The sequence below is a fragment of the Cebus imitator genome, unplaced genomic scaffold (assembly GCF_001604975.1).
Source record: "Cebus imitator isolate Cc_AM_T3 unplaced genomic scaffold, Cebus_imitator-1.0 Scaffold68, whole genome shotgun sequence".
In the NCBI taxonomy this organism is placed as follows: domain Eukaryota; kingdom Metazoa; phylum Chordata; class Mammalia; order Primates; family Cebidae; genus Cebus; species Cebus imitator.
The window spans coordinates 9227619-9251744 of NW_016107383.1; the positions used below are offsets into that span (position 1 = coordinate 9227619).

General features: G+C 40.8%; 2 protein-coding genes across 8 annotated transcripts in view; both read right to left on the minus strand.

Moving 5' to 3' along the window:
- CUNH8orf76 (chromosome unknown C8orf76 homolog) overlaps positions 1–5674 on the minus strand; it is a 51553-nt gene extending 45879 nt beyond the window's left edge. The window contains exons 1-3 of one of the 3 annotated variants that reach the window (XR_005200705.1): positions 5509–5671; positions 1464–1559; positions 224–367 (exon numbers count right to left, since the gene is read on the minus strand). Coding sequence is in view for 2 of the 3 variants with exons in the window: in XM_017530727.2 (XP_017386216.1) it covers positions 224–367; positions 1464–1559; positions 5509–5625 (357 nt within the window). In the remaining variant the exon portion in view is untranslated. Of the gene's footprint in view, positions 1–223; positions 368–1463; positions 1560–5508 lie in introns of all 3 variants that reach the window. The other 2 variants (XM_017530727.2, XM_017530728.2) reach the window with 2 other exon arrangements.
- Positions 5675–10081: 4407 nt separating this feature from the next.
- The window catches only part of ZHX1 (zinc fingers and homeoboxes 1), a 29647-nt gene continuing 15602 nt past the window's right edge, over positions 10082–24126 (minus strand). For 2 of the 5 annotated variants that reach the window (XM_037739331.1, XM_037739330.1), the window contains exons 3-4: positions 15376–18225; positions 10082–11961 (exon numbers count right to left, since the gene is read on the minus strand). In XM_037739331.1, the coding sequence (XP_037595259.1) occupies positions 15379–18000 (2622 nt within the window). In that variant the 5' untranslated portion in view covers positions 18001–18225 and the 3' untranslated portion in view covers positions 10082–11961; positions 15376–15378. Of the gene's footprint in view, positions 11962–15375; positions 18226–24012; positions 24029–24126 lie in introns of those variants that run through there. The other 3 variants (XM_017530730.2, XM_017530729.2, XM_017530731.1) reach the window with 2 other exon arrangements.

Genomic DNA, 24126 nt, shown 5'->3' on the forward strand with positions numbered 1-24126 from the left:
AATTTTGAGCACGATGTAAGAAAAATATTACAAGAAAATGATTATGTGTAGACTCCAAGTTGCTCATCATAATAAAGCTCTCACACCCCTGACAATTTTCTTCTGCTTATCCAAACCCAAGATTTTGCTACTAGCAAGACGTTTGTTTTGTTTTCAGAAAATAAACCATTCGACCATGCTTGGTATAGGAATGTGTGTGAAAATAAGCAATAAAACCACTCACCAAATTTGCAGCAATCTCCAGCGCTTCCATATGCCTACCCAGGTGAGCCAGACACCGAGCCTGGCCTTCCTGGACATCCCTTTTCATGGCAAAATTGGTTGATGACAATTTTTCAGAGATACTGGAATATTCGCGCAGTGCTTTCTGGAAATTATTTGTTGAATAAAGAAAAGAAAGGTGGAAATATTACAGAAAAAAGGATTCAGAATAGGGATGATTTTTTTTCCCTAGGTGGAAAGTAATGTTATAACTAATGAATTAAATGAATATTTAAATTAATTAAAGAAGATTTCAGTATTCTAGTGATATGGTTTGGCTGTGTCCCCACCCAAATCTCATCTTGAATTGCAGCTCCCATAACCCGTATGCCTCATGGGAGGGACCTGGTGGGAGGTAACTGAATCATGGGGGCCGGTTTTTCCCATGCTGTTCTCATGGCAATGAGTAAGTCTCACGAGATCTGATGGTTTTATAGAAGGCAGCTTCCCTGGACACACTTGCTTTGCCTGCTGCCATGTGACTTTGCTCCTCCTTCACCTTCGGTCATGACTGTGAGGCTTCCATTGCCATGTGGAACTGTGAGTCCATTAAACCTCTTTTTTTTTTTTTTTTTTTTTGTCTTGGGCATTTCTTCACAGCAGTATGAAAATGGACTAATACATGTAGTCAATCCTATTTCCCTAAAAGGTAGACAAGGAATGGCTAGAGAATGTAACCACCACTACCATGGAAAGCACCACGGTATAGTAGAAAGAACATTCCGGGACCAAATACACCTTGAATTCAGGTTTTGCCACTAACTTGCTTTATAACCTTTTCATCAGCAAAATAAAAACAGGATTCTTATGAAGATGAAATGAGATACACACGTAACCTAGCGTCTAGTTGTTAGTTCTTCCTTTTGCTTACACATCTTGGGGTGATTTGCTCCTGTGTCACTGTGAGATATCTGTGCTGGAGGATCCCAAGTAATGAGGAGATACAGAACCTTGGGGAATAAACCTACAAGGGCCCCAAAGAGATCCTTCTGTTGGAGTTACAGGAAACAAAACAAATCATACAGAGCCAAGCAGAAAAGAACAGAAACGCGGGAGCCTCAGATCATAAATACGCATCACAAAAGATTGAATTCACCTTCATAAACACCACACTCACTTGGCACACTGTTATTTACATGTGCTGTCATTGATAAAACAAGAGCCCCTTCAAGCCCCACCATCTTCTGTATGTTCAATTCTACCTGATACTCTCGCCGTCTGTAGGCCAGGTCTCCTTTGAATTTCTTGAGAGTCAGCACTTCAACATCATCACTGCTTTCCGTTTCTTCATAAAACCACTTGAAATCATGAAAACAGTCTATTACAGAGTGAAGCTATGCTTTCTACCTCATATTCAGAAGCAATTTCCAATATAACTGATTAAACCTCACAAAAAGACTTCAAAATGAGACTCGGGAGAAACACACTGGTTTAATTATGGCTCCATTTTTATTAAAATGATCATAAGCTGGTCAGGTGCAGGGGCTTGTACCTGTAATCCTAGCACTTTGGGAGGCCCAGGTAGGAAGAATGCTTGATGCCAGGAGTCTGAGACCAGCCTAGGCAACATGGTGAGAGACCTTAGTTCCACACAATATTAAAAAATTAGCTGGGCAGGCCCGCTGCAGCGTCTCCAGCCTATAATCCCATCACTTTAGGAGGCCCAGGCCAGTGGATAGCTTAACCCCAGGAGTTTAAGACCAGCCTGGGCAACATGGCAAAACCCCGTCTCTACTAAAAATACAAAAGTAGCCAGGTATGATGGTACATGCCTGTAATGCCAGCTACTTGGGAGGCTGAGGCAAGAGAATTGCTTGAACCCAGGAGGTGGAGGTGGCAGTAAGCAGAGATCACCTCACTGCACCCCAGCATGGGTGACTGTCTCAAAAAAAAAAAATTGCTGGGCGTGGTGACATGCCCTGTAGTCCTAGCTGTTCAGGCAGCTGAGCTGGGAGGATTGATTGAGCCCAGGAGACTGAGGGTGCAGTGAGCCACCAACATGCCACTGCACTCCAGCCTGGGAGACAGAGCAAGACCCTGTGTTTAAAAAAAAAAAAAAAAAGCCAGGTGTGGTGGCTCACACCTGTAATCCCAGCATTTTGGGAGGCAGAGGCAAGAGGATTGCTTGAGTCCAGGAGTTTGAGACCAGCCTGAGCAACAGAGGGAGACCTCATTTCTGCAAAAAAAAAAAAAAGAAAAACAAAAACAAAAGGAGCCGGATGTGGGATGTGGTGTACTTGGTACTTGGGGGGCTAAGGTAGGAGAACTGCTTGAGTCTGCGAGATGGAGACTACAGTGAGCCGTGTTCAGGTCACAGCACTCCAGCCAGGGCAGCAGAGTAAGAACCTGTCTCAATTAAAACTAAATTTAGGCCGGGTGCGGTGGCTCACGCCTGTAATCCCAGCACTTTGGGAGGCTGAGGCGGGTGGATCACGAGCTCAAGAGATCGAGACCATCCTGGTCAAAATGGTGAAACCCCGTCTCTACTAAAAATAGAAAAAATTAGCTGGGCATGGTGGCGTGTGCCTGTAATCCCAGCTACTCAGGAGGCTGAGGCAGGAGAATTGCCTAAACCCAGGAGGCGGAGGTTGCGGTGAGCCAAGATTGCGCCATTGCACTCTAGCCTGGGTAAAAAGAGCAAAACTCCGACTCAAAAAAAAAAAACTAAATTTAATAATAAACCAAAGCAAACATTATCACAGGTAATAAGCACACCAATAACATGAGACCTCTCTAGAAAAGCAGCACACAAGCGTATGGTTTTATCTACAGCATTTTCAATACATACGGCTGTAGTGTCTGGGAACCTACATTTATCTAGCATAGTTCATACTAGTTCTTTATTTTGGTATTTATTTTTTTGAGACAGTCTCACCCTGTTGCCCAGGCTGGAGGGCAGTGGTGTGATCTTGGCCCACTCAACCTCCACCTCCTGGGTTCAAGCAATTCTTGTGCCTCAGCCTCCCAAGTAGCTGGTATTACAGGTGCATGTCATCACGCCCGGCTAATTTTTATAAAGACAAGGTTTCACCATATTGGCCAGGTTGGTCTCAAACTCCTGCGCTCAAGAGATCCTCCGGCCTCAGCCCACGCTGGACTCACAAAGTGCTGGGATTACAGGTGTGAGTCACTGCACCCAGCCCACATTGGTTCTTTAAAATGCTTTCCTTTTTTTTTTTTTTTTGAGATAGAGTCTTGCTCTTGTCGCCCAGGCTGCAGTGCAATGGCACAATCTCAGCTCACTGCAACTTCCGCCTCCCAGGTTAAAGCCTCAGCCTCCCAACTAGCTGGGATTATAGGCATGTGCCAACACACCCAGCTAATTTGCATTTCTAGTAGAGACAGGTTTCGTCATGTTGGCCTGGCTGGTCTTGAACTCCTGACCTGGTGATCAACCCGCCTCAGCCTCCCAAAGTGCTAGGATTACAGGTGTGAACCACCACACCCCGCCCACACTGGTTCTTTAAAATGAGATATGCTTTCCTGTAGAAAAAGGGCATAGGAAAGAAGAATTATAGATATGGTGCTATTATGAAAATGTCATAATGGCAAAAAATTAGAATTTTAGCAAAGGAGATAGAAATTAAGGCTAAAAGGAGGCTCCAATGCAACCAAATACCAAAAGCCTGCAAGAGAGAAGTCTGAGGGACTGCCCACCTGGGATACTTTGCGTTTCTACTGATTTAAATGCTATGAATAAAAAGGAAAGTGAGACTAAGACTGCTTGACTATTGAATAAACAATGTACAACAAGGCCAGGCACAGTGGCTCACGCCTATAATCCCAGAACTTTGGGAGGCTGAGACAGGCAGATCACTTGAGGTCAGGAGTTCGAGACCAGCCTGGCCAACAACAGTACAGAAACCCTGTCTCTACTAAAAATACAAAATTAGCCAGGCCTGGTGGCACACGTCTACAATCCCATCTAGTTGGGAGCAGAGGCAGGAGAATTGCAAGAACCCGGGAGGCAGAGGTTGCAGTGTGCTGAGATCGAGCCATTGCACTCCAGCCTGGGCAACAAGAGCCAAATTCCATCTCTCTCTCTCCCTCACACAGACAGACACACACACACACACACACACACACACACACACACACACACTCACTTGACTTTAGAATTCTATGCACCTGTACAGCACATCAGATCTGACAAAGCATTTTCATGTACATTATCTCATTTCACTCTCACAATAACTCTGTGAGTCAGCATGTATTATTTTTCTGAAGGGACAAATAAGGAGCTGACACCTTCTAAAGCCAATACTGGAATTCAAGAGTCCTATCACATAACCAGAGTTTTTTAATGCTCTGCCACGTGATTTCCAAGCCCACCCCGTTTTGAGTCTACGGGATCAAGGGCTGAGGTAACTTTGAAAGATCACATGTGATAAGGAGAAAATGTAACCGAAATAAACAAAAACACAATTCAGTAATTATTGAGTGCCTGGCATCTTGTCAGTACAATTGTGAGGAACTAATGAGACAACACATGCAAAGGAGCCCACCACACTGCCCGGAACATAAATATCCGTTTTCCATAAATATCCCTTTTGACTGATGAGCTATTTACACTCACAAAATAGGAAGCAATACTCTACTAGTTCAAGAATCTTCGCGGAGTCCCTATTACGAATAAAAACTGTTAGGTTTAGCACTCCGGGTCTCAAGACTTTATGCGAATACTGACAAGTGCTTTAAATAGAAGCTAAATGAAGGGAAGGGAGCCAAAGACGAAAATATTTGGCTGGAAGAGGAAATCAGAAAAGACTTCCTGGAGGAGGTGACATTTAAGATGTGCCTTGAAAAACGGATATAACTGAAGGTCTTTGACCGTCAGCGGGGGGTTGGTACAGGCAGGAGGAGCCAGCTGAACACGGAGGGGCAAGCAGGTTTGCCGGACGTCACTGTTTTAGGGGTCCTAACTGCCAGGCTGCAGGAGCAGTGAAGAAAAACCGGAGGTACCGGGGGATTTCAGGGCAGGGGCGTGAGACCAGCCGGCCGTGGCCAGGCCTGGCAAATGCCAGGTGAGAGTCAAGCCGCTGATAACGCGGGGATTCTAGCGCGTGGAGCCGGGATGGGGCCTGGGAAGGCCGCTTTCTCCGTGAAAGGGGAGAGACGACGGGGGAGGCGGCGGGCGCTGGAACCTGCCAGGGTTTGCGTTCGCGCGGGCGGAGGGGCCGAGGCGGAGATCCCGCGGAGAGCGAGGCCTGGGCTCCTGGATGAGGAGAAGAGGCCCCAGCTTCTCACCTGCGGCTCGCAGCGCTTGGCGCAGTAGAACGCCGGCGGTCCTGACCGCCGCTCCGGCCTCTCCTCGAACACCGAGTCCTCGAACTCGCCGCCGAACAACCAGCAACCGGGATCCATCGCGCGCCCGCGGCGAGGGCAAAGAGGAGGTGGGGCCCGCCGGAAGGAGCGGGTATTTATGGCCCAGAGCGCGGCATGCTGGGACTTGTAGTCTTTGAGGGCGACGCGGGACGTGGCCGCTGATGCCTGGGAGTAGTGGTTGAGCTGAGTGAGATGATTATCTGGCCCGCTAACTGACCGAACCCCAGGACTGAGGGTTTGACTTCTCCGTGTCAGGAGATGGACAGAATGGTCCTTACCGGAACGCATCAAAAAGCACGCTGGCCCCAGAGTAGCTGTTTAAAACTCGCAGGTACCTTTTTAAAAATTAAAATGCTGGGCGCGGTGGCTCACGCCTGTAATCCCAGCACCTTGCGAGGTCGAGGCTGGCGGATCACCTGAGGTCGAAAGTTGAAGACCAGCCTGACCAACATGGTGAAACCCCTACTCTACTAAAAATACAAAAGTAGCCAGGCACAGTGGTGCAAGCCTGTATAATAACAGCTCCTCGGTAGGCTGAGGCAGGAGAATCGCTTGAACCTGGGAGGCGGAGGTTGCGGTGAGCCGAGATCACACCATTGCACTCCAGCCTGGAAAACAAGAGTGAAACTCCGTCTCAAAAAAAAAAAAAAAAAAAAAAAAAAAAAAAAAAAAAAAAAAAAAAAAAAAAAAATTAAAATTAAATTTTTTTTGAGACAAGAGTCTCACTCTGTCGCCCAGGCTGGAGCACAGTTGCGCGATCATGGCTTACTGCAGCTTCGAATTCCTGGGCTCAAGCCATCCTCCCACCTCAGCCCCCTGAGTAGCTGGGGCTACAGGCGTGCGCCACCATGCCTAGCTAATTTTTGTATTTTTTGTAGAGACAGGGTTTCACTACGTTGCCCAGGCTGGTCTCAAACTCCTGGTCTCAAGCGATCTGCCCACCTCGTTCTCCCGAAGTGCTGAAATTACAAGCATGAGCCACTGTGCCCGGTGCACGTACCAAGTTTTAACCACTGTGCATTCCTGGCACTGTGTTAAGCACATTTTCTCCTTTCGGCTAACAACCACCTTATGAAAGGCACAGTGGTTCCCATTTTGCAAATCCTATTTTGCAAGATACTGGAGCTTGGAGAGGTTAACTTGTTCAGTTTCAGTAATTACGTGGTTGAAAGTTAGGAAATTCAGAAATGAGTTCGTACTCTCCATGCTTCTGGAGAAGAGACCCTACCACCAATAATCAAGACCCGAGTCATTCACGCATTTATGAAAGAGAAGATACAGAAATATACCAGGGGAGCCTTGATCAGGGAGCATTCATTGGACCTGGAGAACAGCAAATCTCAAAATTCTAAGACTAACATTTACTACAATTCTTATACTTTTAAGATACTTCTTGACTCTAGAAAGTAGAGATTGTTGACAAAATACTAGCCAATATTGTACAGCACAATATTGTGCCATATTACTCAGTAGGTAATAAACATAAAGGTTTTCCCCGATTTTTTTCCTATCCCTCTTCACTCTCACCAATTCCTCTTCCACCATTTATTTGTCTGCCAGGGTTCATTCGTTCGTTCTTTCTTTCTTTCTTCCTTCTCAGGCAGTGCTGAAGGAAGTTTCTTTTTAAAAAAAAAATATTTTTTTTATTTATTTCTGACACAGCGTCTCGCTCTGTCTTCCAGGCTGGAGTGCTGAGGCCCAATGTCGGCTCACTGCATCCTCAACCTCCTAGGCTCAAGTGATCCTCCCACTTCAGCCTCCCACGGGCCACCACGCCCAAGCTAATTTTTTGTATTTTCTGTAGAGAGGAATTCTCTCATGTTGACCAGGTTCAGTGTTCTTTCGCCAACCCAACATTTTCCTCCATAAACCCACCCTAGGGGAATCTAATCAATTCCCCCAGATTTCAGAATCCACCTCTCTGCTAATTATTGTCAAAATCTAGAACCAGCTCTTTTATCCAGCGGCCTGGGGTGGGAGACTCCACCTGAACAGCCTCCAGGCATTAGTTACTGATGAATTAATTCATCATGACCCATTTAAAAACATTTTTCTTCTGAAAGGGTCAGGAAGTGTTAGGGTGCTGATGGATAAAATGTACTTCTTTGCCCTTTAGAGGCAAAGGATTCCTGGGCTCGGGTCTTTCCAGCCTTTTTACCACTAATGATCCTTTCAGTTTCTCCCTGAACGTTGTGAAGAATTTGTGTATAAAATAAAACTGCATTTATTAACTAGTAATTGTTTCATTTTCCTTTAAAAAATAGAATCCAGGCCAGGTGCAGTGGCTCACGCCTGTAATCCCAGCACTTTGGGAGGCCAAGGCAGGCGGATCACCTGTGGTCGGGAGTTCGAGACCAGCCTGACCAACACGGAAAACCCCGTCTCTACTAAAAATACAAAAAAAAATTAGCCGGGCTTGGTGGTGCATGCCAGTAGAGGTGGAGGTTGCGGTAAGCCAAGATCGCGCCATTGCACTGCAGCCTGGGCAAGAAGAGTGAAACCTTGTCTGAAAAAAAAAAAAAAGAATCCAGATCCTATATAACAGCCAATCCAAATTTCTACCCAGCCTAAGTCTACCAGCATTGCCTCATTGTTCTACATTAGAATTCCACTTGAAAGCAAAGCAGCAGCTGTTACGACCTTGGGAAGCCTGAGGAAAGGTAAAACATGAATAGCATTGGACCTCTGGCAATAATGAAAACAGTTCCAAGGTTCCTATCACTACTAAGGACCAGTGGTCTGGAACCCAGAGTTATACACCACTGCCTCATTTGACAGAGAGGCACTAGGGTAATTGTAATTTGACTGTGGCCAGGTACAGTGGCTCATGCCTGTGATCCCAGCACTTTGGGAGGCTGAGGTGCGCAGATCAGGAGTTTGAAATCAGCCTGGCCAACATGGTGAAACTCTGTCTCTACTAAAAATACAAAAATTAGCTGGGCGTGATGGTGGGCACCTGTAATCCCAGCTACTTGGGAGAGTGAGACAATATAATTGCTGGAACCCAGGAGGCAGAGGTTGCAGTGAGTTGAGATGGTGCCACTGCACTCCAGCCTGGATGACAGAGTGAGACTCCGTCTCAAAAAATAATAGTAATAATTTATGATCAATTTTATGATGAGTTTATCAGGGTATTAAATGCAAAATTTACAAAAATTTTAAATTACAATGGTTTTATCAGGACAAACCCCATTGTAAGTCAAGAAGCACCTATATCTGATAAAGCTGTAACATCCAGAATAAAGAACTAAAACGCAACAAGAAAAAGGCAATCCAATTTTCCTAATGGCAATATCACTCATCATTAGTGAAATGCAAATCAAACCACGAGACACCACTTCATACTCACTAGGATGGCTATAATTTTTTTTATTTTTAGATATGGGGGTCTCACTGTATTGCTCTTGCTGGCCTCTAACACCTAGGCTCAAATGATCCTCCCACCTCAGCCTCCCTGGTAGCTGGGATTACAGACACAGACCATTGCGCTGGGTTTATAATGACTTTTTAAAGCTGAAAATGAAGGGTGTTGGCAAAAATGTGGAGAAACTGGAATGCCCGTATATTGCTAGTGGAATGTAAAATGGTATAGACGCTTCAGAAAACATTTTGGCACTATGGAAGAGTTTGGTGGCTCCTCAACAAATTAAACACAGAATACCACATCATTCAGGAATACTACTCCTGGATATACTCAAAAGAACTGAAAATGGGTACTCAGATACTTGTATGCCAATGTTCACTGCAGCATTATTTACAATTGCCAAAAGGTGGGGGAAAAAAGTTTCCATCAATAGATAAATGGATAAACAAAATGTGTGGGGGAAGTGCATGTGTATACACACACACATATAATAAAACATAATTCACCCATGAAAAGAAACAAAGTCTTGATATATGCGACAACATGGATGAACCTTGAAAACACGGTAAGTGAAATAAGCCAGACCCAAAAAATATTGTAGGGTTCTACCTCTTTGAAATATCAAGAGTAGGCTGGGCATGGTGGCTCATGCCTATAATCCCAGCACTTTGGGAGGCCAAGGTGGGTGGATCGCCTGAGGTCAGGAGTTCAAGACCAGCCTGGCCAACAAGGTGAAACTTCATCTGTATTAAAAATACAAAAACTAGCTGGGTATGGTGGTGTATGCCTGTAATCCCAGCTACTCGGGAGGCTGAGGTTGGAGTGAGCTGAGATTGGACCACTGCACTCCAGCCTGAGCAACAGAGTAAGAGAAAAAGAAAGATCAAGAATACACAAATTCAGAGGTACCAGGGGCTGGGGCAGTGGGGAGTTATTGCTTAATGGTTGCAAGTTTCTGTTTGGGTTGATGAAAAACTTTTGGAAACAGCGGTGAAGGTTGTGCAGCATTATGAACATAATTAATGCCCTTGAATTTACACTTAAAAGCTGATATGATGGTAAATAGTATGTGACATATATTTTACAATTTTTGAAAAATTGACTTTGTTAATAAAATGAAAAAAGTCACTGTAAACTACTAATCACTACTAACTTTTATTTTGTATTCAAGGACACAATCAACCAGAAGAAGAGGGTTCTTTTGCTCTGTCAAATAAATATATTTAAAAGCTAGCAAATGTCAGAGAAGAGTTTTATCAAGCCTATAAAAGAGATGAGGGAAATTTATTAATAGTTATTTACAGCTACACAGAGTTAACATATTGCAAGGGAAACATGAATATATTCAAAGGCTTCATTTCTAATACTTGACATTTCAAATTTTGAGAACATTAAAATTATTGTTAAACAAAACTCAGACCACATTAGCAATGGTTTAAAAAAGGGAGCAATTTAATCATTATATTACAGAGTGCTTTAAGAAGTTTTTAAACGTGTAAAAGAAAAAAAAAAGCTTAGTGCATTACAGTCTTTACATTGCTTTTTTTAAAAAGTTAACAGTAGTATGAAAAAAGCCACCCACAAAGCCAGCTGTCTGAGTGAGGAAATCAGCTACATTGCAGCATTTTGGAATTACTAATAAAGCTATAGTTAAAAAATAAAAAGTTTATAAAAATGAAAGCAGCATGCATATTCAAGGCTTTTTCATAACATTTTCAATGGCTGAAAAACATTTAACCAAAAGCTTAATATTTATTATTCATTAAATTAGAGAAAATAAACTGGCCAAGCCTACTACATCCGGTCATTCAGAAAAACGTTAAAATCCAAAGCTAATTAAAACTGAACATTTCTTCTACGAAGAAAGCGCATTTTGAAAAATGGTCCTATAGTCACAAAAGAAAGGGTTCTTCTCAACATGAATGAACAGCACCAGTCTTTACAAAGTTTGTAAGTCAGTATGAACGTTCAGTCTCCTGATACAGCAAGAGTTAACAGTTAACACTCCCATGATTCATAAGTGAAAAGCTAACTTTTAACTCATTATGATCAGTTCAGAATTTTTTCTCTATTCACTGAAATTGTTATAAAAGTAGAATTTCACTGAAAGATAACTCTTAAAAATTCTGATCTGACACCTGTACAAACATTTCTGATTTCCATGTGATTGTAAGAAAACACTAAGTATATATTTACTATATGATTCTTTTCCACATTTTTGGTGCAGTATTTATTTCAAAGTTTCACCCTATCCAAATTATCATGGCAGTTTATTTTCCTTCTTCAGAATTCATTACCTTCAGTTTAATAAAAAGCAAATCAGCTTCTAATGGAATAAGTAACAGTAGAAACAGTGGTATCCATAAATGTGTTTAAAGAAAGATCCAATTATTAAGGGCCAGTGATACCACAAAATCTTATTGTTTCAACATATACAAATAGGCTGCTTTTACATTTGAAACTTTATAAACCCATGCACAACTTTTAACCTTAGTGCCGGGTCTGATACATAAGACATCGTAATAAATCAGTTGATTTTTTTTTTTAACCCATTCCTAACAATTTTTGCTCTGTAAAATGTTTGGTCACTCAAAGTTCTAAGCTTAATCACATCTCAAAGAACAGAGGCAATATAGCCCATCTTACTAGACACACAGTATTAAGCTGGACGAAATATGAGGACAAGCTCTAGTGGTCATTAAACCCCCTCTGAAAGTCTAAGATTACGAATGTCTCCATCATATTAGAATAAAAATGTACTGTATTAAAATTTAAATTGAATTTTTACAAGTTGTTTTTAATTAGTGTTCTATTTACATTGCAGAACTTCCACCAACTGCAGTAGTTTAACTTTGGCACAACGTTAAGTTCCATTTCTTTTGGGTATTGGATCCTGTTTTTTGAGTGTGTATGCCCCAAAACGTTTTCAATGTCATCAAAGATTAGGCCAATTCACAGTAAATCAGACATCTTGAGTTGAAGAATTGATTCTCCTTCAACGTTTTAGGCAGCTATAAAGGAAAAACATCATAAAAAACTGAAAATTTAAAGGAAACCGTATTTTAATTTTTACTACTTTTAGAAACAAAAATATCAATTATTCATAAAAATACATCTTAATATTGAGATCACCTGCCATACATCTTATATAATACACTAGACTTTGTGTGCAACTCATCTATCTATATATATATTTCTTCATATGCTAAGCTTGCTTATAAATATTTATCACATTTATGTAATAATTTATTTAAAATTTTATTAGCAGGGAGTATATATTTTATTGTCAGTATCTGTAATAAGCAGACTATGAACTCTAAAGACTTGCATGTTTTTCTATTTCTATACAAGGTACAAAAGATATATATGTATTTTACTTTCTACAATAACTACTTTGGGAAGGTTTTGGTAACTTTTTTGGTAAATTGAACAATATTTAAATGACTTTTTCTATTTCTATACAAGGTTTAAAAGATATACATGTATACCTTACTTTCTGCAATAACTATTTTGGGAAAGTTTTGGTAACTTTTTTGGTAAATTGAACAATATTTAAATAAAGAAATAACTATTTAGAGAAGGCTATGGTGAATCCTCTTATAAGTGAAAAATTATTTTACTAAGTCAATAGCTTGATGTTTTATAAATTTAGACTTTTGTGTATTTATAAAGCAAGGCATGCTTCTATACTACCACAAAAGTATATGATATGGTTTGGCTGTGTCCCCACCCAAATCTTGAATAATAATTATTAAGGGACAGTGATACCACAAAATCTTATTGTTTCAACATATGTAAATAGGCTGTTTTTACATTTGAAATTGTATAAGCCCATACATAACATTTTTTTCTTTTTGAGACAGAGTCTCACTCTGACACCAGGCTGGAGTGTGGTGGCATGATCTCGGCTCACTGCAACCTCCACCTCCCAGGTTCAAGCAATTCCTCTGCCTCAGCCTCCTGAGCAGCTGGGACTAGAGGTGCATGCCACCATGCCCGGCTAGTTTTTTGTATTTTAGTAGAGACAGGGTTTCACCACGTTGGCCACAGGACGGTCTCGATCTCCTGACCCCGTGATCCACCCGCCTTGGCCTCCCAAAGTGCTGGGATTACACGTGTGAGCCACTATGCCTGGTCGCATAACTTTTAATCAGGGAGTGTCGGGGAGGGAGCCTGGTGGGAAGTGACTGAATTATGGGGGCAGACTTTCCCCTGGCTGTTCTCATGATATTGAGTGGGTTCTCACAGGATCTGGTTGTTTGACAGTTGTGTGGAATACCCCTTTTGCTTTCTCTCTCCTGTTCCGTCATGGTGAGATGTGCTTGCTTCCCCTTCTTCCCCTTGGCCTTCTGCCATTAACTGTAAGTTTCCTGAGGCCTCCCAGTCAAGCTTCCTGTTAAGCTGGCAGAAGGGTCAACTAAACCTCTTTTCTTCATAAATTACCCAGTCTCAGGTAGTTCTTTACAGCAGTGTGAAAACAGACTAATACAGTGCATGGATAGCACACATCATACAATTTTTTTGAAAACTGTAGCTTTAGATGAATTTTCTGACCAGAATTAGTATCCATTTCAGTTAATATATAACATAAGAATTATCTACACAAACTTAAAGGTCAAATTAAACTGTACCAAAAAATTCACATTATTTTTAGAAGACTGCAAATCCCAAAAAAATCATTGCAGAGGTTACAACAACAACATTCGCTGCAGCAACAAATTTGTTGATTTAATCTTGGCTGAGTGCACATTCTTATGTTTAGCAATAAAAAAAATGCCTGTTAAAAATATTTTATGTATTTGGGTCAGAAGAAAGCCTGCTCTGAAGATTTCTGAAATTAAGCAATGGAGAGCTGCACTTCAGGATAAAGCTGTACACAACTTGTTTAGCTTCTTATAACTTAAAATGATTACATTAAACCGTATAACCTGGAATGATATTTATACTGCTTATTAAAATAGGTAAAATTTTAGTTTCATCTGTTATCCCTTTAAAAATATTAACAAGGAGAAAACCTGAAAAAGGACTGCCAAGCAGTAAGAATAGTGCTTGGTACATATTAAGCTCTCTATAAATAACTGTTAAAAATAAATAAAACCAGAGAGAAGACATGAGGGAATTAAGGAAAAACTGCATAGAATCAGAGAGCACAGAAGTAGGGGATGGGATACTGATGCAAAAAGCCAAGGAAATAAGTAAGCATGCTCCCATGTAACATAATAATGAGGATTTACATCTCATTTCCCTCCTTACTGTTTGAGAGCACTGCAGTCATTTCTGATAGCACGATGTTATTTGGACTACTGACAGACATACATAAACATTTCATGACAACTGCATTGTTTCCAAAACAATGTACTTTTATCCTGGAATACTCCAAAACAGAGACTAGAGAAGAATAAAACTATGTTATTAAATTCCAGAAGTATTAGGAATTCAACTCCTAACTCCAAAGCAGGTATCTGATTTGTAATTAATCCAATTTATAAAAGAACTAAGATTTAAGGAACATACCAAAACCTTTTAAATTTAAGCCACATTTATTTGCATTTTTAAGACTACAGAGATATACTTTAAAACAAATACAATGTTAGTGCTGGTAGGTTTGTTTTATACCAAAGAATGAAAAGGTATTTTAAGCAACTGGGTTCATATCAAATCTATTATTTACCTTTTGATCTCTAAGACAGAAATAATTTATATCACAATTTTCAAAGACAGATGCCACCTAACCAAACATTAATTTATATATGTCCTAGAACAGATCTTTTACTTTTAACGGAAAAAGATATTGAGTAATTTTATAAATCACTAAAAGGATACTGAGTAATTTCATAAAAACATAAAGCATTTTAAACTCTAGTTAAAAATCTAAAGTTTTGGGAGCAATGCAATGAAGAAATAAAGATACCCATTTTCACCTAGTTTCCTAAAACTGCGCAATCCTCAACCCTGTGGTAAGTCTTTCCTTTGGTGTAGTTTTCCCCTTCTTTTAAATTTTCATTTTTTAATTCTTTCCTTAAATAGGCAACAAATGACTTTAGTCAAGGGGGTGTTGCAATAAATATGTTTTAGTTATCTTTAGCATTTGTTTGGGAATTCCCCCCTGCCCACCAGTCTCCCTTCATAGAGATTGGGTAACTTTCCTTCAAAACAAAGTAAAAAAAATAAAAGTCCAATTCATACGAAAAACAACAATTAAGACAACATTAAACTCTACATAATATACTACTAATAATAAAACTACACATGATAATCATTTATGTCCTGGCTATATTAGTGGTACCTAGTCTTCTTATTAGGGAAAAGAAAAACTACTTCAGAAAAAACTATCAAAAGTGAAGATGACTGTTACAACAAGGTGACTGTTCAAAATGCATGTGGTTGATGAACATATATGCAGATTAAAAATTTGCATAACTTACATTTCAGTCATCTGATTTAGAAAGCTTCCGTTTCACATGTCGAGGGGGTTCCCAAGTATCACTATCATCTGTCTCTTCTTCATCCTCTTCCTGGTCATCAATAACTTCATCTTCCTCCTCATTTTCCTCAAATAATTCGATACCTAATTCTGATCTTCTCTGTCTTTCTGCAAACCACTCTCTGACCTGCTCATATCCCATATGTGATTTGTTAACAAGTTCATCAAGATCTTGCTCATTAAGAAACTTGTGCTTCAGGTAATAATCCTTAAGTATTGCAGTTCCAGTTTTAAATTTTATGAGTGATGGTCCCCTGTCCCAGTTGTTAATTCTTTTGCTTCCTCTAGGCCGCCCACGCGGTCTTCCTCTTCCCCGTCCTTTGGGTCTCCCTCTCCCTCTTTTCCGAAGGGAAGACAGACCATTCATACCACTTGAATTGGCGCTCTGATAGTAGTAATACCATTTCAAGTTTCCATTTTTCCAAGCATAACGTGTGTCCCCAAACCAACTAACTATGTCTGTTCTAGCAAGCCCGCTTTCTTTGGCCAACTTGTCATATTCTTCTGGTGATGGCCACTGTGTCCGGACAAACGCACTCTTAAGCATGTGCAGCTGCTCAGGTGTTTTTTTACATATCTTGCCTGTACTCCCTGACTTAGGTGCACCAGATTCATCTCCAGGAGAAGTTTCTCCAGCTTCTTCTTTGGAACTACCTGCATTACTTTCATCTATTTCCATTTTATCTTCCTTTAAAGCTTTTGATTTCTTCTTCTCTGTAAACCAAGCATCGATTTCTCTTCTGGTAAGTTTGGTTTGTGCCCTTAACCTATTTAATTCTTCATCTGTAAGCACAGAGCTGTTGAGAAAACTTGCCTGAAGGACACGAAGCTGCTCTGCAGTTTTCTCTTTAAACTTTTGGGGAGTAAAGTCAGGAAAAGGATTCCAGGATTGCTTAGGCTGTGCAGTAACAACAGTAGGGGATTCCGTGGTTTCATCACTGGAGTCTATAATAATGGTGGCAGAGGAATCATTGTTGAGATGTAAGCACTGATTACTCTTTGAATTTCTCTGGTTGTACCTTGTGTCACTAAACCATTTTTTAATCTCTCCTTTCGTCAGACCTGTTATTTTCATAAGTCTGATAATTTCTGAATCATGGGGAAACTGATTTTTAAGATAGCTAACTTTTAATTCTGCCAGTTGCTCTTTTGTCTTTTTTGCCCGAATGCCAAAAGAATCAGGGTTTATCAATGCAGTTTCATGTTTGATACTTTGAGAAGCTGGAACTGCTGCTGTTGCTGGCTTTGTTTCTGCAGTAGGCTGAGCAGCAGGTGCCTGGCTTTTCTGTACATTAGTTTGACTTGGAACCCCTGCCACTGTCAAGGCTATAGGTGCTGTAACTGGTAAGGTGTTTGTTCCAGCTACTTGAGTAAGGACCAGACCAGGCTGACCAACTATTTGGCATGTCTGTAAAATAGATGGTAAACCATTACTCCCTGTAGAAATCTGTGTAGGAATAACAGTTATGGTCTGAGGTACAGTATGCACTGTTCCATTGAATTGTTTCCTTCTTGCCTCCTCTACTTCCTCCGGAGTCCAACTAACACCATGTTTTAAACGTTGGGCTGAAAACCATATCTTGATCTGTTCCTCTGTATATTTTGCTTGCGCAGAAAGAACCGTAATTTCTGACATTGTTGGATAAGGGAATTTGTTGTAGGTGTTAAGTAAAAGGGGGTTGTTGTCCAGTGCAGCATTGTAGGTGGGAATGCTATTAACAGGGATTAAGACTTTGGGAATCAAATTAGAATTCTGCTGGGCAGATACAGCAGTTATCACCTGTGCTAATCCAGGAAGAACTGCTGCTGGTGTCACTACTGTGCTGGCAGTATTTGGATGTATTCTGTTTACAATGGAAGTACTTGTATTAGATTCAGAAGCTGAAGAACTTGGATTTTCTACAATTTCTTCACGGTCTGGTTTGATTTCATTTTCTTTCTCTTCAGGAATGTCCTCAGCTGAGTTATGATGAACTGCAATCCGTTTGTTTTCCACTTTATTTTTCATCATTTTCATGATAGGAGTTTTACTGATAGATATTCCCGAAGAAGAAACTTCTGTAGATTCCACTTGCTCTGCGTTCTCCTCTTTAACAAAACTACCATCAAAAGTCAGATCATTTATTGTTTGTTCAAAGATTGTCTGGTTATTACGTTTGACCATAGTCAACTTAAAATTATCTTCTCCTGGGTGGTATTTCAGATTATGCTCAGAAAGTGCATCATACCTTTTGGTAAGAAAATTGCATTCAACACAAACGTAGGATGAATTTAGCACTACATTGGGATGTTCTGAATCCACATGAAAAGTAAACATATTTAGATCTGGAGTTTGAAAAGTACAATATTTACATTCATATCCGCCTTCAACTTTTTTATTTTGCTGATTGTCAGAATCCACAGATTCATGAACTTCTTCATCACTTGAAATACTCTCTGCTCTGGTGTTTTCTACAGGTGTAAGTACAGGAGGACCTTCATCTAAATCTGATATCAACTCAAGGTCTGGATCTTGTTCACTGGCAAGGACCATGCAAGGTGTTGTTGATTTTCGTCTGCTTGCCATTCTGATGTTATGAGGAGAAGCTCAGTGGTGATTAAAAAGCATCGAGGCTTAAAACTGTTCAGTGTTCTTCATTTGAAAACAATGGCTTTTGGTTCTTCAAGTCCATTTTTGTGTTCAATAAGTCTCGTTAGCAGCTTTCTCATGGTGCAATCAAGTAAAGAGCTTATTGTTGGCAGATAAAATACTGCTGAATTGCTGAAATTTTTGAAGCACAACTCCAATCACCTACATTAAAATAAATTTAAAAATGTTTTAAAATGAGTATGATCTTTTAAACAAATTATAGTTACAGTTCACTTATATGAAGTTGCTGGATAGCTCAGTTATAAAAACCTAGAATAAGGTAGGAATCAGGAAAAATGTCCTCTAAGGATCAAAATAGCTGTTTTCAAGCCAACTCATTGAAGGTTAAGATTTTACCTTGAGTCAGACACAAGATTATTTATTTGAACTTTTTTGCCAGCTATATATTAAAAGGCAAGGGAGAAAGGGCCTGCTTTGGCAAGCACACTATTATTAATGTGAAGTGGCAACGTTAACAAGTGAGGAACTTTAACACTATAAAAAACATTCACAGATACTATTATGGCCAATAAGCGTATAAGAAATTTAGCCTGGCCAACATGGTGAAACTCCAACTCTACTAAAAATACAAAAATTAGCCAGGCGTGGTGGTAGGTGCCTGTAGTCCCAGCTTCTTGGGAGGCTGAGGTAGGAGAATTGCTTGAACCTGGGAGGCAGAGATTGCAATGAGCCAAGATTGTGCTACTACATTCCAGCTTGGGCAACAGAGTGAGACTCCATCTCAAAAAGAAAAAAAAAAGAAAGAGAGAAAGAAAGAAATTTAATCCATTAGTTACGTCCTCTTCTTCCTACTGGTCTATCTCATCAGCCAAAAGCATGCTTCAAGTATAGCAAAAATAGCAAAGATGGAGGATGAATAAAACAAAGTTTCAGAAATACTTCTTTTTTGAGACAGAGTCTTGCTCTGCAACCCAGGTTGGAGAGCAATGGCATGATCACTGCAACCTCTACCTCCCGGGTTCAAGCGATTCTCTTACCTCAGGCTCCCGAGTAGCTGGGATTACAGGCACACACAATCATACCCGGCTACTTTTTGAATTTTTACTAGAGACGAGGTTTCACCACATTGGCCATGCTGGTCTCAAACTCCTGACCTCAGGTGATCTTCCCACTTCAGCCTCCAAAAAGGCTGAGATTACAGGCATGAGTCACCAAACCCAGCCTATCAGAAACATTATTTAGTACTTGCTACAATACTACCAGAAGTTATAAAACATATCTAATCACATCAATCTCCTGATATAGGTCGCCAATGCTGAAAGAATAAAGTTCAAACTCCTTGCGGGACATGTAATTCCTTTCACAACCTGGTCTAACCTCACTTTCCTGCCTCCTTTCTTGCCAGCCTTCTCCTTCCTCCTATTTCCTTATGCTTTAGCTTCACCAGAAATGCCTGCCATTCCACAGACATTCAGTGTACTTTCAGAGCCTTGCTCAGGCCCTTCCTTAGGTTAGGACATTTGATGTATTGATCTGTCTATGCTCTAGGTCAGCAGTCCCCAACCTTTTTGGTACCAGGGACTGGTTTCATGGAAGACAATTTTTCCATGTACTGAGGTACGGGGGGATAAGATGGTTTTGGGCTAAAACTGTTCCACTTCAGGTCATCAGGCATTAGATTCGCACAGGGAGTGTGCAACCTAGAGCCCTCATATGTGCAGTCACAATAGGGTTGTGCTCCTATGAGAATCTAATGCTGCTGCTGAACTCTGACAGAAGGCAGAGCTCAGGCGGTAATGCTTGCTTGCCTACCTCTCACCTCCTGCTGTGCCACCCAGTTCCTAACAGGTCATGGATTGGTACTGGTCCATGGTGCCAGGGTTGGAGACCCCCTACTAGACATCACCTTCTCCCTTTCATTTGGTTCCATTTCCTCCCATTTATTTTTTTATTTTCTAGTCTAGTACTTACCACAGTGTTACATTTCTGTCCCTGCACCACCATCCATACCTGTGGTCTCCTTACTGTAGATACTGTGTTTCTTTCTTTTTTTTTAAATAACAGCTTGCTATAATTTGGATGTTTGATCCCTCTAAATCTCATGTTGAAATCTGATCCCCAATGTTGGAGGTAGAGCCCAATGGGAGGTGTCTGGGTCATGGGGTTGGATCCCTTGCAACACTTTGGTGGTGTCCATGTAGAAATGAATGCATTCTCGTTCTATCAGTTCCTGCAAAAGCTGCTTGTTAGGAAGAGTCTGGCGCCTCCCTACTTCTCTTGCTTCCTCTCTTGCCATGTGATCTCTGCACACATGCATTCCCCATCATCTTCTGTCACAAGTGGAAGCAGCCTGAGGCCGTTTCCAGAAGCAGGTGCCACGCTTTTTGTACAGTCTGCAGAACTGTGAACCAAATAAACCCTTTATCTTTCTAAACTACCTAGCTCTGGGTATTCCTTTATAGGAACACAAAGAGACTGAGACACAGCTTTTTTTGAGATAAAGTCAAGTCCCCAAAACTCTGGATTGAGCCAAGGACCTTTGTATCTTCAGCCTAAAACTCTCCCAACTGAGCTATTTTGGCTGGCATCTCATTAATGTCTGCATTCCCAACTGCATACAAGAAGCCTGAATTCAGGAAGGTAATCACTAAATGTTTATTAAATTGACAAGAATGAACAGGAAAATATTCCTACAAAACTCAATAGGGCCTGCAGGCATCACCATAGAAAAAAGGAGCTGAAATTCACAATAACTTTGAATCATCAAGAAAACATGAATTAAGATCATACGAATATATTTAAATAAAGTTTATACCTAAAATGTATAAAATAAAGGCTTTTTTTTAGATGGAGTCTTGCTCTGTCACCCAGGCTAGAGTGCAGTGACAAAATCTTGGCTCACTGCAACCTCCGCCTCCCGGGTTCAAGTGATTCCCCTGTCTCAGCCTCCTGAGTAGCCAGGATTACAGGCACCTGCCACCACGCCTGGCTAATATTTGTATTTTTAGTAGAGACGGGGTTTCACCATGTTGGCCAGGCTGGTCTCGAACTCCTGATCTCGTGATCCACCCACCTCAGCATACCAAAGTGCTGGGATTAAACGCGTGAGCCACTGAGCCCAGTCTAAAGTTTTATGCTAAAGTAAAGTTTATGTTTCTGAAGTCTAATCCAAATGAAAATGAATAAAATGGGTAAGTGATTTAATGTATTCTCCACCACAAATTAGAGCTATTTTAAATTTACTAGCATCCTAGCTGAATGGAGGAGAAGAGAGTTTGCTTCAAAAGTTATAAAGTAGCCGGGCGCGGTGGCTCAAGCCTGTAATCCCAGCACTTTGGGAGGCCAAGGCGGGTGGATCACGAGGTCAAGAGATCGACACCATCCTGGTCAATATGGTGAAACCCCGTCTCTACTAAAAAAATACAAAAAATCAGCTGGGCATGGTGGCACGTGCCTGTAATCCCAGCTACTCAGGAGGCTGAGGCAGGAGAATTGCCTGAACCCAGGAGGCGGAGGTTGCGGTGAGCCGAGATCGCGCCATTGCACTCCAGCCTGGGTAACATGAGTGAAACTCGGTCTCAAAAAAAAAAAAAAAAAAAAAAGTTATAAAGTAAAACCAGGTCCCTATGAGACAATACATCTAGTCAGCAAATGCAGAGACATTTTTAGGAAAGGGAGCAGTGCCAAGAGAGAATACCCTAACTCTGAAGGACGGTGAGATCCTCCTCACTGGAATTATTCAAATACACATCCAAGTATCAGATGGAAAGTTGGACTTAATGTCCTTTGTTCCCTAATTTCTCATATTACCAAATAAAGAGCATCAGTTTAAGAATAATAGTGACAGCCGGGCATGATGGCTCACGTCTGTAATCCTAGTACTTTGGGAGGCCGAGGCAAGCGGATCACTTGAGGTCAGTAGTTCGAAACCAGCTTGGCCACCATTGTAAAATCCAGTCTCTACTAAAAATACAAAAAATTAGCTGGCATGGTAGCTCGAGCCTGTAATCCCAGCTTATCGGGAGGCTGAGGCAGAAGAATCACTTGAACCCAGGAGGCAGAGGTTGCAGTGAGCAGAGATCATGCCACCACACTCCAGCCTAGATGACAGAGTGAGACTCTATCTCAAAACAAAACAACAACAAAAAAGAATAATAGTGGTATTAATAATCCAAATCCTACTCTCAAGGGTATCATTGTTTTTTCTTTAAAACACCGTTGATTTCTATTATAAAGAAATCACTGAAATTTAAAACTTTTCTTAACTAAATGTTATAAACTAAGCTAATATTTTTTAATCAAATAGTGGTTACCATTATTTTTTACAAGAATCAACACAGATGTTTGATCATTTTTTGTCATTAGAAACAGGGAATTCCCTAAGTAGCTCTAAATAAGTGGTCCAGACATGGTGGTACACATCTGTAATTCAACTATTCAGGAAACTAAGGCAGGAAGATTCCTTGAGTCTATGAGTTCAAGACTGGGCAACATGGTAAGATACTATTTCTAAAAACATAGTAATAAGTGGAAAAGTAATAAATGAGTCCAAAGGTATATTTGGACAGTAAAGGGAATTGTTGAAAGGCAGAGGAGTAAGCTATTTTGTGACAGTTATTTTCCTGGAATCTGAGAGAGACTATATTTAATTGGGATATACTAATAGTTGGAAGGCAAGAGGATTTTCTTCTGAAACTCTTTTTTCCTTAAAGTGGTAGTTTTCAAACTTTTTGTTTTAAGCAAGGGAGCCCTTTCTTCAAACAAAATGCTGTGAGAGATCCCAGTACAAAACAGATAAAAGAAGAGCTATCTGGCTGGAGGAGGCAGAGGCTAAACTACTCTCTGACCAAATCCCATTGTACTGGAATTCCAAATTCTATGCTTATAATCCCCACTTCCACCTTTGAAGAGTTCTCATATGTGGGTAAAAGCCTTTGCCTTAAAACTTAAACATACTGGCTCGGTGCAGTGGCTCATGCCTGTAATCTCAGCACTGTGGGAGGCCGAGAAGGGCAGATCACTTGAGGTTAAGAGTTCAAGACCAGCCTGGCCAACATGGTGAAACCCCACCTCTACTAAAAATATAAAAAGTAGCCGGGCATGGTGGCAAGAGTCTGTAATCCCAGCTACTCAGGAGGCTGGGGCAGGAGAATCACTTGAACTCAGGAGGTGGAGGTTGCAGTGAGCTAAGATTGAGCCACTGCACTCAGCCTGGGCGACAGAGAGACTCTACCTCAAAAAAAGAAAAAAAAAAAAAAGAAAGAAAAGAAAAGATGATTTGCTCACTATAATCTACCATGGTTTTGCTAACAAGGTAAGGTCAGTGTATTATTTAACATGTTTCTAAAAAGAGACTGAGAAGTCCCAAAAGAGTTTCAAGATTTGGTCCAAAAGCTCAATTCTACATAATATGTATAATCTAAAAATAGATCAAAGAGCAAACAAAGGTATCCTCAGAGTTATTATAAAGTCATGTTTGAAGGAAACAAGGATCTTAGTACAACTGTCCCATTTTTATGGAAGAGTAGGCCCAGGTCCAGAGTAATTAACTCATAAAGGCATTGTGGATAGGGTAAAACCACAGGTTTTGCAGTCACCTTTGTCAATTAATAGGTTCCTGGAAAAGCTACTCAATTCAACGTCAATTTTCACACCTATAAAACCAAGATTCTTCAATTCAACAAAGTCATTCAACAACTATTTGCTGAATGTCAACCACGTGAAAGGCACTGTGTTAGGCAGTAATGATGCAATGGTGACCAAGACAGAAAGTCTCTGGTGTTTCAGGTATTAGCAGTGAAGCAAGGAAAACAAACAGTAAACAATTACTCAGAATAACTATGATCAGTGCAGTAAGAGAGGAAGTATCAGGAAGCATATGAGTATACTGCAGGAGGCTTCTAGAAAAGAAGCAGAGAAGGCTTCCCTGGGGAAAATAGAAATAGTAATATCCACATCAGAGGAAGTAAAAATGCCTTCTTCACTTACTTTGATACAAAGTAAGGCCGGGCGCGGTGGCTCACGCTTGTACTCCCAACACTTTGGGAGGCCGAGGCGGGTGGATCACGAGGTCAAGAGATCGAGACCATCCTGGTCAACATG